This window comes from Ranitomeya variabilis, chromosome 4 (genome assembly GCF_051348905.1).
Source record: "Ranitomeya variabilis isolate aRanVar5 chromosome 4, aRanVar5.hap1, whole genome shotgun sequence".
NCBI classification, from domain to species: domain Eukaryota; kingdom Metazoa; phylum Chordata; class Amphibia; order Anura; family Dendrobatidae; genus Ranitomeya; species Ranitomeya variabilis.
This window is the reverse complement of record NC_135235.1, coordinates 336,764,248-336,783,111: the sequence shown is the minus strand read 5'-3', so window position 1 is coordinate 336,783,111 and position 18,864 is coordinate 336,764,248. Positions and strand designations below refer to the sequence as shown.

Below are 18,864 nucleotides of genomic sequence, written 5' to 3'. Positions count from 1 at the left end.
CACATGAAGACCGCCCCAGGAAAGGAAGACCAAGAGTCACCTCTGCTTCTGAGGATAAGTTTATCTGACCAGCCTCAGAAATTGCAGGTTAACAGCAGCTCAGATTAGAGACCAGGTCAATGCCACACAGAGTTCTAGCAGCAGACACATCCCTACAAAAACTGTTAAGAGGAGACTTTGTGCAGCAGGCCTTCATGGTAAAATAGCTGCTAGGAAACCACTGCTAAGGACAGGCAACAAGTAGAAGAGACTTGTTTGGGCTAAAGAACACAAGGAATGGACATTAGACCAGTGGAAATCTGTGCTTTGGTCTGATGTGTCCAAATTTGAGATCTTTGGTCCCAACCACCGTGTCTTTGTGCGACGCAGAAAAGGTGAACAGATAGACTCTACATGCCTGGTTCCCACCATGAAGCATGGAGGAGGAGGTGTGATGGTGTGGGGATGCTTTGCTGGTGACACTGTTGGGGATTTATTCCAAATTGAAGGCATACTGAACCAGCATGGCTTCCACAGCATCTTGCAGCGGCATGCTATTCCATCCAGTTTGCGTTTAGTTGGACCATCATTTCTTTTTCAACAGGACAATAACCTCAAACACACCTCCAAGCTGTGTAAGGGCGATTTGACCAAGAAGAGTGATGGGGTGCTACGCCAGATGACCTGGCCTCAACAGTCACCAGATGTGAACCCAATCGAGATGGTTTGGGGTGAGCTGGACCGCAGAGTGAAGGCAAAAGGGCCAACAAGTGCTAAGCATCTCTGGGACCTTCTTCAAGATTGTTGGAAGACCATTTCCAGTGACTACCTCTTGAAGCTCATCAAGAGAATGCCAATAGTGTGCAAAGCAGTCATCAAAGCAAAAGGTGGCTACTTTGAAGAACCTAGAATATATGACATATTTTCAGTTGTTTCACACTTTTTTGTTAAGTATATAATTCCACATGTGCTAATTCATAGTTTTGATGCCTTCAGTGTGAATTTACAAATTCGTAGTCATGAAAATACAGAAAAATCTTTAAATGAGAAGGTGTGTCCAAACTTTTGGTCTGTTCTGTATATAGTTATAATATATAATGTGTGTACACAAATCCTGGAGGTCCTGTTGTGCTCTGTAAACCTAATGATGTGGAGAGATGCACTGCCCTTTTTATCTTGAAGGTTTCCTGTCCTTGAAGGGCAGATCCCCTCTCTCGTTGGTGCTGTCTTGGGTTCCGAAAAAAACACGTTACCGGTAAATAATATACGTGTTTTCCCCATACTGTCCCCTCACACATTTTTCTCCCAATACTTTCCATTTACACATTGTCCCTTCACACTATTCCCCATCCATGCTGTTTAATCACTTTTCCCTTTTATAATATCTCCTCACCTCCCCCCTGATTTCCCCTCACTCTTTTCTCCCTCATACAGTCTCATCACAATTTTCTCTCTACATACTGTCTTCACTTTTATCCCCATACTATATCCTCTTACACTTCCCCCTTATATTGTCGTCTCACATAACCCCCCATACAAGTCCCCCACACTTTCTCCTCACACTTTTCCCCACAATGTTGACTTACACTTTCCTCACTCCATGCTGTCCCTTCACACAATGTTACCTCACACTTTTCCTTTATACTGTTTTCCCTTCATACTTTTCTTCTCATACTGTCCCCTCACACATTAATCTCCCCTTATACCTCTTCCCATTCAGACTTTTCCCCACCTCATACTGTTACCTCAATATTCCCGCAATATAATGTCACTTACCCCCCATACTTTCACGTCACACTCCCTCCCATATGGTCACCAACATTTTTCTCCCTCATACTGTCCCCTCGCACTATTCCCCTTATTGTAAACTCACTTTTCTTCCCCCTAGTGTCCCTTCACACTTTCCTCCATACTATCCTCTCACATATCACCCCTCATACTGTCCCCTCACACTCCCCTCTCACATTCCTCACCTGCCCTGGGAAAAAAGTTTAAACAACTTCCTAAATGAACAGGAAAGTAGATTTCACATAGAAATAAATTGGAAAAGTTTTCCAAGAGTTTTTGAGGAGCATTTTAGAGGGGATCGGCTGAAAAACTCCTAAAAAAATAAATCTGTGCTCATACAGAGATTACATTGTAGCACAGTTATAGAAAAACATGTCAGTTCTGTACTCTACTGTGTAATAATATAAAATGGACATGTACAGTACTAGCTGAGGACCCCCTCTATATTTGATATACATTTCCTCAATGGGCATATGAAGGGGCATGCTAAAATAAACAACATTGCTAATTATGCTAAAATTTTGTAGACTTACTACATATGTACAGTGAAAAAATGCCACTTTCTTTTGACAGCTGTGTGGTGCCTTTCTCACATTCGGTCATATATGTGAAGAAGTTCCCCCACTGAAGCACTAGAGGCATCTGCACTCTATAAAGCTCAATTATTTATTTTACTTCTAACAGATGTGATCAGCATCTGGATGAAAGCCACCTCCACCCCTCGCATTGATTGGGTGGTGCAGTTACTCCCTAAACATCTGAGAGATTGCAGCCTCCATAGGTCACTCGCTGGCAGTCCTGTGATAGCAGATGACAGTGTTCTACCTGCTATTAGACAATGTGCACCCCAAATGATTCAGCCATCCTGCATGCCATATTTAATCCTAATGCTCCATTCGGTGATATTTGTGAGGATGAAGACCACGACACAGCAGAAGACAAGGATCTAGGTGAGATCTTTAATATACAACACATGCACATAAGTCAAAATATTTCATTGGATGTATGTTGTAGTGCAGGGCCGGACTGGGACTAAAATTCAGCCCTGGCATTTGAAGTTACACAGGCCCACTTGTCACATGGTGACTGTATAATATCTTTGTACACTTGTAGGCAGGGCCGGTTTTAGGCAAAGTGGGGCCCTAGGCAAAGTTTAAAATGGGGCCCCAAAAGCTAACATATTCCACATCACACAGAAGCCTTTCTGTTGTATTTACGTGCGCTGAGTTCAGGCCGCTAAATGAGTTTGATCGACAATACGGAAGTTGTTCAACGCTTGTTTCCCGGCCTCTTTCCACCAGCTGAGGAATAATGATGGGACAGAACGATCACTAATAGATCACTAACAGATCACCATACAGTATCATGTTTTCAGCAGCACATCTACAGTTTACACTGGCAATGTGCTGCTGACAACAAGGCTTTTTGTTCCAGCAAAAACAATCTGAATATGCAGCATTTTACTTGTTTAGTAAAATACACCCCATAGTCCTCCATATATTATAATGTGCTCCATAGTCCTCCATATAGTATAATACACTCCCTATAGTCCTCCATATATTAAAATACACTGCTCAGTCCTCAACATAGTATAATACACTCCTCATAGTCCTCCATATAGCATAATACACTCCTCATAGTGCTCCATATAGTATAATGCACCGCCACAGTCATCCATGTAGTACAATTCACTTCCCATAGTATAATGCACCCCATAGTTCTTCATATAGTATAACGTATTCCCCATAGTCCTCGATACAGTATCATGCAGCCCACATATAGTATAATGCAGCCACCCCAGAGTATAATACACCAACCACAGAGTATAATGCAGCCACCCCAGAGTATGTAACCCCCATAGAATATAATACAGCCCACCTCCCCATAATATATAATGTAGCCCCCCATAGAATATAATGCAGCCCCCATAGTATAGAATATAATATACTCCCCATAGTATATAGCAAAGCCCGCATATTATATAGCACAAACCGCATAGTATACAGCACAGCCTGCATACTATAGCACAGCCCGTGTAGTAGATAACACAGCCCACACAGCAGTATTCAGCACAGACCACACAGTAGTATACAGCACAGACCACACAGTAGTATACAGCACAGCCCACGTAGAAGTATACAGCACAGTCCACACAGTAGTATACAGCACAGCCCACAGAGTAATATATACAGCACAGCCCACAAAGTAATATATACAGCACAGCCCACAAAGTAATATATACAGCACAGCCCACAGAGTAATATATACAGCACAGCCCACAGAGTAATATATACAGCACAGCCCACAGAGTAATATATACAGCACAGCCCACAGAGAACTATATACAGCACAGCCCACAGAGAACTATATACAGCACAGCCCACAGAGAACTATATACAGCACAGCCCACAGAGAACTATATACAGCACAGCCCACAGAGTACTATATACAGCACAGCCCACAGAGTACTATATACAGCACAGCCCACAGAGTACTATATACAGCCCACAGTAGTATACAGCACAGAGCACAGCCCACAGAACTATATACAGCCCACAGTAGTATACAGCACAGAGCACAGCCACAGAGTACTATATATAGCACAGTAGTATACAGCACAGAGCACAGCCCACAGAGAACTATATACAGCCCACAGTAGTATACAGCACAGAGCACAGCCCACAGAGAACTATATACAGCCCACAGTAGTATACAGCACAGAGCACAGCCCACAGAGAACTATATACAGCCCACAGTAGTATACAGCACAGAGCACAGCCCACAGAGAACTATATACAGCCCACAGTGGTATACAGCACAGAGCACAGCCCACAGAGAACTATATACAGCCCACAGTAGTATACAGCACAGAGCACAGCCCACAGAGAACTGTATACAGCACAGAGCACAGCCCACAGAGAACTATATACAGCCCACAGTAGTATACAGCACAGAGCACAGCCACAGAGAACTATATACAGCCCACAGTGGTATACAGCACAGAGCACAGCCCACAGAGAATTATATACAGCACAGTAATATACAGCACAGAGCACAGCCCACAGAGAACTATATACAGCCCACAGTAGTATACAGCACAGAGCACAGCCCACAGAGAACTATATACAGCCCACAGTGGTATACAGCACAGAGCACAGCCACAGAGAACTATATATAGCACAGTAGTATACAGCACAGAGCACAGCCACAGAGTACTATATACAGCCCACAGTAGTATACAGCACAGAGCACAGCCCACAGAGAACTATATACAGCCCACAGTGGTATACAGCACAGAGCACAGCCCACAGAGAATTATATACAGCCCACAGTAGTATACAGCACAGAGCACAGCCCACAGAGAACTATATACAGCCCACAGTAGTATACAGCACAGAGCACAGCCCACAGAGAACTATATACAGCACAGTAGTATACAGCACAGAGCACAGCCCACAGAGAACTATATACAGCCCACAGTAGTATACAGCACAGAGCACAGCCCACAGAGAACTATATACAGCCCACAGTGGTATACAGCACAGAGCACAGCCCACAGAACTATATACAGCCCACAGTAGTATACAGCACAGAGCACAGCCCACAGAGAACTATATACAGCCCACAGTGGTATACAGCACAGAGCACAGCCCACAGAACTATATACAGCCCACAGTAGTATACAGCACAGAGCACAGCCCACATCTCTTCTCTTCCTCCACCCCCTCCCCTCCCCTCCTCCGAGAATGGCCCCACAGTCCAGAAAAAAAAAAACCTCTCCTCACCTCTCCTCTTGCCAGCGTTGCTTCCGCCTTCCTGCTCCTGTCTCTGTCTCAGCAGCGTGCAGTCTGCCCGGGACACAGCAGGTGCGCGATGATATGACGTCATCGCGCACCCGCAGTGTCAGAGGCAGAGCGGGGAATGATGGGAGAGGAGCGTCTGTAGACGCTCTCCTCCATCATTGAATTCAACTGTACCGGCGTCTATACGCCGGTATAGTTGAATGCGACGGCGGGGGCGGGGGGAGGCGGATCGAGCGGCCCACTACTGGCACCGGCCCTTCTGGCATTTGCCAGAAGTGCCCGATTGCCAGTCCGGCCCTGTTGTAGTGCAAAGGTAAGTGTGACATCAGCGTGATCTGGGTACTGTGGAGGAATTCACTGTGGGGTATTTTGCTGGGGGGCACTTCAAGGCCTCCAAATCAACCTGGCTAGGAGGATCCAGAAATGCTTCTAGGCTGCATGGATCTCCATCACCAGCTGTGACTTGTGCCCCGGACTGCACCTTTAACCTGGGATTAAAGTTAAAGAAAACTACAACCCTTGTTTCCTCTAGTTATTCCTGGACCCTCAGTCCTTCACCCCAACGTCCACAAGTCCCTTACAAAACTGCACTGGTAGACCTGGGGCCCCGCTCCACCTGTGGGGAGCTGAACCATCCCAGCTGCATCACCATCATCCCCAGCGGTCCCTTTAAGCATCCCTGGCCGAGTACCACAGATGGCGTCACGAATAATCCCCATTTCCTATATAAACTTTATTCCTTCCCATGATCCATCCCTTTTCATTGCGCGCCCAGGGCCACCGACCGGGTCACCGCTGCCGTGATCACCCCTTTAAGAGCCGTGGAACCCGGTTCCAAGTACCACACGGCCCTAGCAGCTGTCTCAACTGCCTTTTTATATGCTGCAGGTCTAATGCAACTTGCCAAATACAAAATAGCATTAGTGTAGAAAGACCACGGCTCCCGGCTCTTCCGCAGAGTTTATCTGTGCTGGCATGTGCTGTGCACACTAATCTCACTTCTATGTGCACAGAACAGTTGATAATATGGCTGTCCAAGGCATAAAAAGTATTCCTTTACTGTTAGCACATTACCTGTTTACACAGGATGCTGCCAATAGCGCTTATGGTATTTCTAAGGCAGCTTAGTAATCAGTTCACCTGATGAACGAGCTTCTGTCATGTTTGTGAGGTCTTTGCCAACCTATTTAGATGGGTGTATAGTCAAGAATGATCGTTGCTATGAATGTTCATTCCCCAATCATGGGTCAATCTAAATGGGTCATTAAACACTCCGAGTGGGCCTCACTGTTTTGGTGGGCCCGGGGAGACCACAACCATTGTTTTTCCCAATACCTTCTCTACTGGTGTGAAGCTTCAATTTCAGTAGATATACTGCATGCCTGATAAAATCGTTAATGGTTTTCTCATCTTAGGCATTTTTAACATATCCACTTAATAGTTTTTCTCTATATCAAATTATTATATAATAACTGGGGTAAGAATACATGCCTAAGATTGCAAATCATCAAAGCAAGCTATGTGCAGAGGTCAAGGAAAGCAAGTAATGTCATGAAACCTGTCATTTAATCAGTAACCGTGACGGCTCACAGACCAGTGCACACAATGATCACGACTGTGTAACCTGATAATGTAATTATAACGGTATAATTTAATGACGTTTCAATTAAAAACCACTTTACCAGATCAAACACGTTTTGAACCGTCCTGCGGTGCACAGCCGTTTCTTGTCTGGGGCCCCATTGTCATGCTGATCCACTACCAATAGCTGCAAAAAAACGCAAAGGCATTTGACATATTGAAAATCTATACCGCAAACGGCGGACAGGTACTGATCCTCTTCCAGAATGTTCATCATCAGGATTATGGGGGCACCTTGCTCCCCCAGCACTATATTAAACCCTTAACGATCGCCGATACGCCTTTTAACGGCGGTAGTTAAGGGTACTTAAACCACAGTGAGTCGCCCACCAGGGCCGTGGGGTACTCTGTACCGGGTCCTGCGGTTCACAGGAGAATGTCTTGGTGGCTGCGACCCGGTCCGTGGCCCCGGGCACCCATGTAAAAGGGAAAGGTCTTTTAAGGGAATAAAGTTTGTGTTCGTGACACCACCTGTGGTCAAGGTGACCCACGCTGCTTTAAGGGGTCCTCTGGGGTTATGGCAGCTAGAAGGTATAACTTCCCACAGGTGAAGTGTGTCCCCAGGGCTTCCCAGTGTGCACATGGTAGAATGGTGAGAGGTGCAGTAAGGAAAGAGGACACAGGTTTGCAGTCTCTTTACCTCGTTTACTGAAGACTTCAGCAGCCACATTCCAGGGCACTGGATCACAGGACAGGTAGTGTCCGGCCAGTTTGGAGGCAAGCCCAGAGTCCCCTTATCCAGGTGGAAAATAGAAGCCTTCCTTTGCGCTGTAGTGGTGTAGTCCCTTACTGCTAGAAGCTTCACATAAGGTCCTTATAGATGTTATCTCTTTCTGTCCCCCGGATAGGATAGGACATAACCCGTATAACTGGTGACTTGAGCCTGTTTATAGGGTCTCTTAGATGACCCGGCTCTGAAAGGTGTCACCGACACCGTGCCTCCTGGGTGTTGGGTCGGACAGGGAACTTGAAGTTCAGCTGTCCTGCCGGTCTCTAATGTAAGGCGTGAAGGTTCTTACAACCTCGGTGTTTCGGCTACCAGATTTCTGCGCCTCAGAAGGAGGCAGCCTACTCGGGGCTGGTCTCCCTCTTGTATCCTCTCCTGTGCTTCCTCTCCTGCACGCTCACTGCAATCAATTCTGCTTTCTAAATGTCTCTTTCCAGGAGCTGTAGCACTGTGGCATACACAGCTCCGTAAACCCTCTGTTCTCCTCAGACTGCTGTCTGGAACTCACTACTTTCCCTACAGACTACCATTTATATATATGGGGAGTCACCTAGTAAATAGGATCAAAAGCTCCCTCTGGTGGCCTGTAGTGTGAATGTGCTGCATGTTTGTGGTACCTGCTTACAGTTATCCTTTCTTGCCTCCAAACGTAGCATCACTCTCCCCGTGAGGAAAGCGACATTACTGTGACGACCAAGACCCTGGGGCGCCACACTCCCCCCCCCCCCGTTAAATCCAGTACTCCCGGACTGGGAAAAGAAGCACAGCAATACATGTTAATGCAAGGAGACATGCCGTTTTTAAAATGCTATAAAATACGTAAAGAAGTTAATGCAAACTGGTGCTTCCCTTTATGGGAGGTAAGGAAACTTGAACGTTGCAGAACTTATTTACATTTTGGGCCCATTTTGATAAGAATAGAAAACCATATAACAACTACTAAATGCAAGTACCCTCTAAGGGTACACTATCTTTTAAGTGCTACATAAACATTTTCTTTATCTTCTAAGTGCAAAACTTTCGACTAACCCCCACGGGTTTACTGCATCTTACTCATTTTATTCAAAAGTGGATCATCATGAGTTATCTTCCTATCTATCTGTATACAATACTATCTACCTTCGATTCTCAATTTTACTTTTATTTACTATATTAACTCTGTAATATATTAACCTTCTATCTTGCAACATACAATTCTAACTGGCAAAGTGCAACGATTCAACATTCCCTTTAAGGGCGCAAACAGCATTCAAGTCTCTTAATACTGAAGTAGTGCAATTAATATTCAAGTCAATTATTAGCTCTAAAACCGTAGCAACGATGTTAGGGACCCGTCATTAACCCCCAACGTTGGCCTTGTGCGGGCTACAAGGCGTGTATCCAGCCCTGGAGTCCTGCCGTGCCAGACGGGTTTTTCTTCAGGTCTCTGGAAAACAAAACCACTTTCAAAGCAATATTAGACCCAGTCTTTTTAAAAGCTTCTTTGTAAAACCAGTAGGAAGCATCTTTAAGAAGGTGCAAACTATTTACAAGTGAAAGTTGTTTTTGAGCCATTCACTGTCCATGACTCGAGTGTCTTTAAATGGACGAACTCTGCAACAGAGGATCCCTTTTAACCTGGGACCCCTTTAAGTGGAAACCCTGGTCGGGTTCAATAAACTTTTGGTAACAGCAAAGAGTTAAATTAACTATTTACAGTAATTTTCAGATTTATTTTGTTCTATTACAACAGTTGCCAAGGTACTAGTCGGTATCGAACATGTCCTGACCCGAAAAGATTGGTATCTGAATTTACATTTGGTGCCAGATCGACGTCATGGGTTTGTTCCTCATGTACAGTCAAGTCATTAGCTGCTATCAAAGTTTGCGCAGCTTGAGTGCATACGTCAGCTAGTGCAGTTGCCACTGCAGTTGTCTCAGTGGTGATGATTATGCGCACAGTAGTACTGGTAAGGGTCTGAGGGGTTGTTGGCTGTGCTGAGGAAGTAGTGGTGGTAGTTTCTTTGGCGCTAGGTTGTACTGCTGTGGGTATGCATTTCTTAACGTTCATGGCGTACCAGCCTTTTTCACACCAGTGACGGGTGTAGGTCACATGATCCCCTCGGCACAGATCCCGGTCAGGATGTCCCTCCCGGAGATGAGATTCCACAACATGGAGGGTGACATAGACCTCCATCAGCAGTCCCGGTTCCTTAATGAAACCCCAGCCTCTTTTTGGGTGGAAGCTCTTGTTACATCGTTTGGTTTTATGGGCCTGCACTTTGCGTTGGGCCCCACTCCCGCTCTCCTCCTTCCATTTTAGCGCCAGACATTGGTTATACTCCTCCCAGGTGAGGGCTTCAATATGGGACCCTTCTGGTTGGGCCTCCCCAGGGGACCCGATTGGTTCAGCTCTCGGATTGTCCTATTGGAAAACCACCCCCTCGGGGCTCACCTCCAGCCTATGGGTGTTGGAAGTGGGCCCGTCAACGTCTCCTCGGTGGTGGTAATAGTCGCTGGAGCGAGGTCAATGACTGGGGGAAGAGCGGTCGCTGGAGCAGGATCTGTCACCGGGGCAGGGTCATTTTCATTACCTGCATCTGATGTGGTTCCATCGATACCGGTCTGTTATGACCCCAATGGCAGAGGGTCTCTGCAATAAATACCAAGTCTGCAAACACAAAAAACCAGCTCATAGGGCAGTGGTAACTGGGCTGACCGTATATCTAATCCTAGCACCACAAATAGCAGCAGCCGGGGAACGTGCCTACGTTGGTTCTAGACGTCTCGCGCCAGCCGGAGAACTAACTGACCCTAGAAGGGAAAAGATAGACCTTTCTTGCCTCCAGAGAAAAGACCCCAAAAGTTGGATACAAGCCCCCAACAAATAATAACGGTGAGGTAAGAAGAAAAGACAAACGTAAGAATGAACTAGGTATTTAGCAAAGAGAGGCCCACTGACTAATAGCAGAATATAGTAAGATGACTTATACGGTCAGCAAAAACCCTATCAAAAATATCCACGCTGGATATTCAAGAACCCCCGAACCGTCTAACGGCCCGGGGGGAGAATACCAGCCCCCTAGAGCTTCCAGCAAAATCAGGAATCACATTTAGTAAAAGCTGGACAAAAAATAAGAGCAATACAAATAACCAAAAAACAAGGAAGCAGGACTTAGCTTAATTTTGCATGAACCAGGACCAGCAGACAGGAGCAAACAGAAAGGACTGATTACAACGATGCCAGGCACCAGACTAAGAATTCAGGAAGTTCATATAGCAACACCCCTGGACTAACGACCCAGGTGGGTGCCAAACTAGGGAAAGACAATCACAGAGTCATACCACTAGTGACCACAAGAGGGAGCCAAAAAAGTCTAATTCACAACAGTACCCCCCCTTTAAGGAGGGGTCACCGAACCCTCACCAAGACCACCAGGGCGATCAGGATGAGCAGCGTGAAAGGCACGAACTAAATCGGCCGCATGCACATCAGAGGCAACCACCCAGGAATTATCCTCCTGACCATAGCCCTTCCACTTGACCAGATACTGAAGCCTATGTCTGGAGAGACGAGAATCCAAGATTTTCTCCACCACGTACTCCAACTCGCCCTCAACCAACACCGGAGCAGGAGGCTCAACAGAAGGAACCACAGGTACAACGTACCGCCGCAACAAAGACCTATGGAACACGTTGTGAATGGCAAACGACACCGGAAGATCCAAGCGAAAGGACACAGGATTAAGGATTTCCAATATCTTGTAAGGACCGATGAAGCGAGGCTTGAATTTAGGAGAGGAGACCTTCATAGGAACAAATCGAGAAGACAGCCATACCAAATCCCCAACACGAAGTCGGGGACCTACACCGCGGCGGCGGTTGGCAAAACGCTGAGCCTTCTCCTGTGACAACTTCAAGTTGTCCACCACATGATTCCAAATCTGCTGCAACCTATCCACCACAGAATCTACCCCAGGACAGTCAGAAGGCTCCACATGTCCCGAGGAAAAACAAGGATGGAAACCAGAGTTGCAGAAAAATGGCGAGACCAAAGTAGCGGAACTAGCCCGATTATTAAGGGCAAACTCAGCCAACGGCAAGAAGGTCACCCAATCATCCTGATCCGCAGAAACAAAACACCTCAAATAAGCCTCCAAAGTTTGATTAGTTCGCTCCGTTTGTCCATTAGTCTGAGGATGAAAGGCAGACGAAAACGACAAATCAATGCCCATCTTAGCACAAAAGGATCGCCAGAACCTGGAAACAAACTGGGATCCTCTGTCAGACACGATATTCTCAGGAATGCCGTGTAAACGAACCACATTCTGAAAGAACAAAGGAACCAGATCGGAAGAGGAAGGCAGCTTAGGCAAAGATACCAAATGGACCATCTTGGAAAAGCGATCACATACCACCCAGATGACAGACATGCCCTGAGACACCGGAAGATCTGAAATGAAATCCATGGAAATGTGTGTCCAAGGCCTCTTCGGGACAGGCAAGGGCAAGAGCAACCCGCTGGCACGAGAACAGCAAGGCTTAGCTCGAGCACAAGTCCCACAGGACTGCACAAATGACCGCACATCCCGCGACAAGGAAGGCCACCAAAAGGACCTAGCCACCAAATCTCTGGTGCCAAAAATTCACGGATGCCCTGCCAACACCGAGGAATGAACCTCGGAAATGACTCTGCTGGTCCACTTAACAGGAACAAACAGTCTGTCAGGTGGACAAGAGTCAGGTCTACCAGCCTGAAATCTCTGCAACACACGTCGCAAATCCGGAGAAATGGCTGACAAGATTACTCCCTCTTTAAGAATACCAACTGGTTCTGCGACTCCAGGAGAGTCAGGCACAAAGCTCCTTGAAAGAGCATCAGCCTTCACATTCTTTGAACCTGGTAAATACGAGACCACAAAGTCAAAACGGGAGAAAAACAATGACCAACGGGCCTGTCTAGGATTCAGGCGTTTAGCAGACTCGAGATACATCAGATTTTTGTGATCAGTCAAGACCACCACACGATGCTTAGCACCCTCGAGCCAATGACGCCACTCCTCAAATGCCCACTTCATGGCCAGCAACTCCCGATTGCCAACATCATAATTCCGCTCAGCAGGCGAAAACTTCCTAGAGAAAAAAGCACATGGTCTCATTACAGAGCAACCAGGGCCTCTCTGCGACAAAACGGCCCCTGCCCCAATCTCAGAAGCATCCACTTCAACCTGAAAGGGAAGTGAGACATCAGGCTGGCACAAAACAGGCGCTGAAGTAAACCGGCGCTTCAACTCTTGGAAAGCCTCCACGGCTGCAGGAGCCCAGTTAGCAACATCAGAACCTTTCTTGGTCATATCCGTCAAAGGTTTAACAACGCTAGAAAAATTAGCGATAAAACGACGGTAGAAGTTAGCAAAGCCCAAGAACTTCTGAAGACTCTTAACTGACGTGGGTTGAGTCCAATCATGAATAGCTCGGACCTTGACTGCGTCCATCTCCACCGCAGAAGGGGAGAAAATAAAACCCAAAAAGGGAACCTTCTGTACTCCAAAGAGACACTTTGAGCCCTTAACAAACAAAGCATTCTCATGCAAAACCTGAAACACCATCCTGACCTGCTCTACATGCGAGTCCCAATCATCAGAAAAAAACAGAATATCATCCAGATAAACAATCATAAATTTATCCAGATACTTCCGGAAAATATCATGCATAAAGGACTGAAACACTGAAGGAGCATTAGAGAGCCCAAAAGGCATCACCAAGTACTCAAAATGACCTTCGGGCGTATTAAATGCAGTTTTCCATTCATCTCCTTGCTTAATGCGCACAAGGTTGTACGCACCACGAAGATCTATCTTGGTGAACCACTTGGCACCTTTAATCCGGGCAAACAAGTCCGACAACAGAGGCAAAGGATACTGAAATTTAACAGTGATTTTATTCAGAAGCCGATAGTCAATACAAGGTCTCAAAGATCCGTCCTTCTTGGCCACAAAAAAGAATCCCGCACCAAGAGGGGAAGAGGATGGACGGATATGCCCCTTCTCCAGAGATTCCTTGATATACGAACGCATTGCGGTATGCTCAGGTACAGACAGATTAAATAATCTTCCCTTAGGAAATTTACTACCCGGAATCAAATCTATAGCGCAGTCACAGTCCCTATGAGGAGGAAGAGCACTGGACCTGGACTCGCTGAATACATCCTGATAATCAGACAAATACTCAGGAACTTCCGAAGGAGTAGAGGAAGCAATAGACACCGGTGGGGAATCACCATGAATTCCCTGACAACCCCAACTTGACACAGACATTGCCTTCTAATCCAAGACTGGATTATGGGTCTGTAACCATGGCAGACCCAAAACGACCAAATCATGCATTTTATGCAGAACAAGAAAACGAATCACCTCCCGATGTTCAGGAGTCATGCACATGGTTACCTGTGTCCAAAACTGCGGTTTATTTTCCGCCAATGGCGTAGCATCAATACCTCTAAGAGGGATAGGATTTACCAATGGCTCAAGAACAAAACCACAGCGCTTGGCAAACGACAGATCCATAAGACTCAGGGCAGCACCTGAATCCACAAACGCCATAACAGAGTAGGAAGACAATGAGCAAATTAAAGTCACAGACAAAATAAATTTAGGTTGCAAATTACCAATGGCGACAGGGCTAACAACCCTTGTAAGGCGTTTAGAGCATGCTGATATAACATGTGTAGAATCACCACAATAAAAACACAACCCATTCTGCCGTCTATGATTTTTCCGTTCATTTCTAGTCTGAATTCTATCACATTGCATTAAATCAGGTGTTTGTTCAGACAACACCACCAGAGGATTAGCAGTTTTGCGCTCCCGCAAACGCCGGTCAATTTGAATAGCCAGCGCCATGGAATCATTCAGACTTGTAGGAATGGAGAAACCCACCATCACATTCTTAATGGCTTCAGAAAGGCCATTTCTGAAATTTGCGGCCAGAGCACACTCATTCCACTGAGTAAGCACGGACCATTTCCGAAATTTTTGGCAATACACTTCAGCTTCATCCTGGCCCTGAGAAATAGCCAGCAAGGCTTTTTCTGCCTGAATTTCAAGATTGGGTTCCTCGTAAAGCAATCCGAGCGCCAGAAAAAACGCATCAATATTCGCCAATGCCGGATCTCCTGGCGCTAGCGAGAAAGCCCAATCCTGAGGGTCGCCCTGCAAGAAAGAGATAACAATTTTAACTTGCTGAGCTGAGTCTCCAGACGAACGGGGTCTCAGAGAAAGAAACAATTTACAATTATTCCTGAAATTCCTAAACTTAAATCGATCTCCAGAGAACAGTTCAGGAATAGGTATTTTAGGTTCAGACATAGGACTACTGGTAACAAAATCTTGTATGCCCTGCACACGAGCAGCAAGCTGATCCACACTTGTAATCAGAGTCTGGACATTCATGTCTGCAGCAAGCTTAAGCCACTCAGAGGTAAAGGGGAGGAAGAAAGAAAAAAAAAAAAAAACTCAGAATTTCCTTTCTTATTATCCCACTTCTGCAATGCATTAAACATTCAACTTGGGCCTGGCATACTGTTATGACCCCAATGGCAGAGGGTCTCTGCAATAAATACCAAGTCTGCAAACACAAAAAACCAGCTCATAGGGCAGTGGTAACTGGGCTGACCGTATATCTAATCCTAGCACCACAAATAGCAGCAGCCGGGGAACGTGCCTACGTTGGTTCTAGATGTCTCGTGCCAGCCGGAGAACTAACTGACCCTAGAAGGGAAAAGATAGACCTTTCTTGCCTCCAGAGAAAAGACCCCAAAAGTTGGATACAAGCCCTCAACAAATAATAACGGTGAGGTAAGAAGAAAAGACAAACGTAAGAATGAACTAGGTATTTAGCAAAGAGAGGCCCACTGACTAATAGCAGAATATAGTAAGATGACTTATACGGTCAGCAAAAACCCTATCAAAAATATCCACGCTGGATATTCAAGAACCCCCGAACCGTCTAACGGCCCGGGGGGAGAATACCAGCCCCCTAGAGCTTCCAGCAAAATCAGGAATAACATTTAGTACAAGCTGGACAAAAAATAAGAGCAATACAAATAACCAAAAAACAAGGAAGCAGGACTTAGCTTAATTTTGCATGAACCAGGACCAGCAGACAGGAGCAAACAGAAAGGACTGATTACAACGATGCCAGGCACCAGACTAAGAATTCAGGAAGTTCATATAGCAACACCCCTGGACTAACGACCCAGGTGGGTGCCAAACTAGGGAAAGACAATCACAGAGTCATACCACTAGTGACCACAAGAGGGAGCCAAAAAAGTCTAATTCACAACACCGGTCCGCTCCGCTGACGAGGCTGCTAGAGTCGGCTGCTGCACAGACCGCGACTCCTCCAGTGCATTCTTCCTGCACATGGCCGACTTCCATTTGTTCACTGCTGTCAGCTTGGTGTCCAGGAACTGGCGGCTCAGCGCCTCCACCTGCGGTTCCAGGAAGTCCGGATCCTCCAGCAGCAGTGAGTTCGGGTCCTCCTCCGGTGGCTCTGGATGGTCCTGGGTTGCTTCGCAATCTTTCGGGTACCGGCTGGTCGCCATCTCTTCTTTCGGATCTGCGCCCACACACGCACGCTGCTCCTCCATCTCTTGGGGGCGGGGCTCCTTCTCTTCCTTGTTCCCACCATTGCAGACCAGGAGGCGGACTTCCTTGGCTGATGGGCACGTCCTCATCGTGTAATAGCATTCGTAGGGGGCGTTCATCACTGTTCGCGCCACTCCGATAGTCTCCTCCCATGATGGCACGCCCTTCTTTTCCGGTGCTCCTCGTGGCGCTGTAATGGTGGCAGTTTTGGCGGTATTTTACGATACAGTCTCTCAGCACAAAACAATTAGGCACAGTCTTTTAGGCGCACATGAACCGATTTGCTGGGTTAGTCCATCCTGTTCGTGATGCCAAGATCAGACGCCCGCCAGGGCCGTGGGGTACTCGGTACCAGGTCCTGTGGTTCACAGGGGGGATGTCACGGTGGCTGCGACCTGGTCCATGGCCCTGGGCGCCCATGTAAAAGGGAAAGGTCTTTTAAGGGGATAAAGTTTGTGCTCGTGACACCACCTGTGGTATTCGGTCAAGGTGACCAACGCTGCTTTAAGGGGTCCTCTGGGGTGATGTTATGGCCGGTAGATGGTATAACTTCCCACAGGTGAAGTATGTCCCCAGGGCTTCCCAGTGTGTACATGGTAGAGAGGTGCAGTAAGGAACGAGGACACAGGTTTGCAGTCTCTTTACCTCGTTTACTGAAGACTTCAGCAGCCACAGTCCAAGGCACTGGATCACAGCACAGGTAGGGTCTGGCCAGTTTGGAGGCAAGTCCTTAGTCCCCTTATCCAGGTGGAAAATAGAAGCCTTCCTTTGCGCTGTAGTAAAGTAGTCCCTTACTGCTAGAAGCTTCACATAAGGTCCTCACAGATGTTATCTCTTTCTCTTTGTCCCCCGGATAGGATAGAACATAACCCGTATGACTGGTGACTTGAGCCTGATTATAGGGTCTCTTAGATGACCCGGCTCTGAAGGGTGTCTGTTATGACCCCAGTGGACAGGGTCTCAGAGGAACGTGTAAGTCTGCAAGATACAAAAATCCAGCTCATAGGGCTGTGGTAACTGGGTTGACCAAATAGCTACTCCTAACGCCAACACTAGAAGTAGCCGGGGATCATGCCTACGGTGATCGCTAGATGACTCGCGCCAGCCGGAGAATCTAACTACCCCTAGGAGAAGAAAACAAAGACCTCTCTTGCCTCCAGAGAAAGGGACCCCAAAGCAAGATACAAGCCCCCCACAAATAATAACGGTGAGGTAAGAGGAAATGACAAACACAGAAATGAACCAGGTACAGCAAAGAGAGGCCAGCTTACTAATAGCAGAATAAAGCAAGATAACTTATCTGGTCAACAAAAACCCTATAAAAATCCACGCTGGAGATTCAAGAACCCCCGAACCGTCTAACGGTCCGGGGGGAGAACACCAGCCCCCTAGAGCTTCCAGCAAAGGTCAGGATACAGATAGGAACAAGCTGGACAAAAATACCAAACAAAGCAAAAGCAAAGAAGCAGACTTAGCTTGAAAAACAGGAACCAGGATCAGAGGACAAGAGCACAACAGATTAGCTCTGATTTCAACGATGCCAGGCATTGAACTGAAGGTCCAGGGAGCTTATATAGCAACGCCCCTGAACTAACGGCCCAGGTGAGGATATAGGAAAAGACAGACGCTCCAGAGTCAAATCACTAATGACCACTAGAGGGAGCAAAAAGCAAAATCACAACAGGTGTCACTGTGCCTCCTGGGTGTTGGGTCGGACAGGGAACTTGAAGTTCAGCTGTCCTGCCGGTCTCTGATGTAAGGCGTGGAGGTCCTTACAACCTCGGTGTTCCGGCTACCGGATTTCTGCGCCTCAGAAGGAGGCAGCCTGCTCGGGGCTGGTCTCCCTCTGGTATCCTCTCCTGTGCTTCCTCTCCTGCATGCTCACTGCAATCTATTCTGCTTTCAAAATGTCTCTTTCCAGGAGCTGTAGCACTGTGGCATACACAGCTCTGTAAACCCTCTGTCCTCCTCAGACTGCTGTCTGGAACTCACTTCTTTCCCTACAGACTACCAGTTATATATATATATATATATATATATATATATATATAGGGAGTCACGCAGTAAATAGGATCAAAAGCTCCCCCTGGTGGCCTGGAGTGTGAATGTGCTGCATGTTTGTGGTACCTGGTTACAGTTATCTTTTCTTGCCTCCAAACGTAGCATCATGGATCGCCCCGTCTAGGGCAGTGGGGTACTCGGTACCAGGTCCTTCGGTTCACAGGGGGGATGTCACAGTGGCTGACCCGGTCCATGGCACTAGGGATGTCCGTGTAAAGGAGGAAAGGTCTTTAAAGGG

The 18,864-nt window shown here is 46.8% G+C and overlaps 1 protein-coding gene across 1 annotated transcript in view; it reads left to right on the top strand.

Annotated features, from left to right (window-relative positions):
- Positions 1-2,544: 2,544 nt before the first annotated feature.
- TTC36 (tetratricopeptide repeat domain 36) overlaps positions 2,545-18,864 on the top strand; it is a 49,564-nt gene continuing 33,244 nt past the window's right edge. The window contains exon 1 of the mRNA XM_077250593.1: positions 2,545-2,717. Within this exon, the coding sequence (XP_077106708.1) occupies positions 2,606-2,717 (112 nt within the window). The 5' untranslated portion in view covers positions 2,545-2,605. The remainder of the gene's footprint in view (positions 2,718-18,864) is intronic.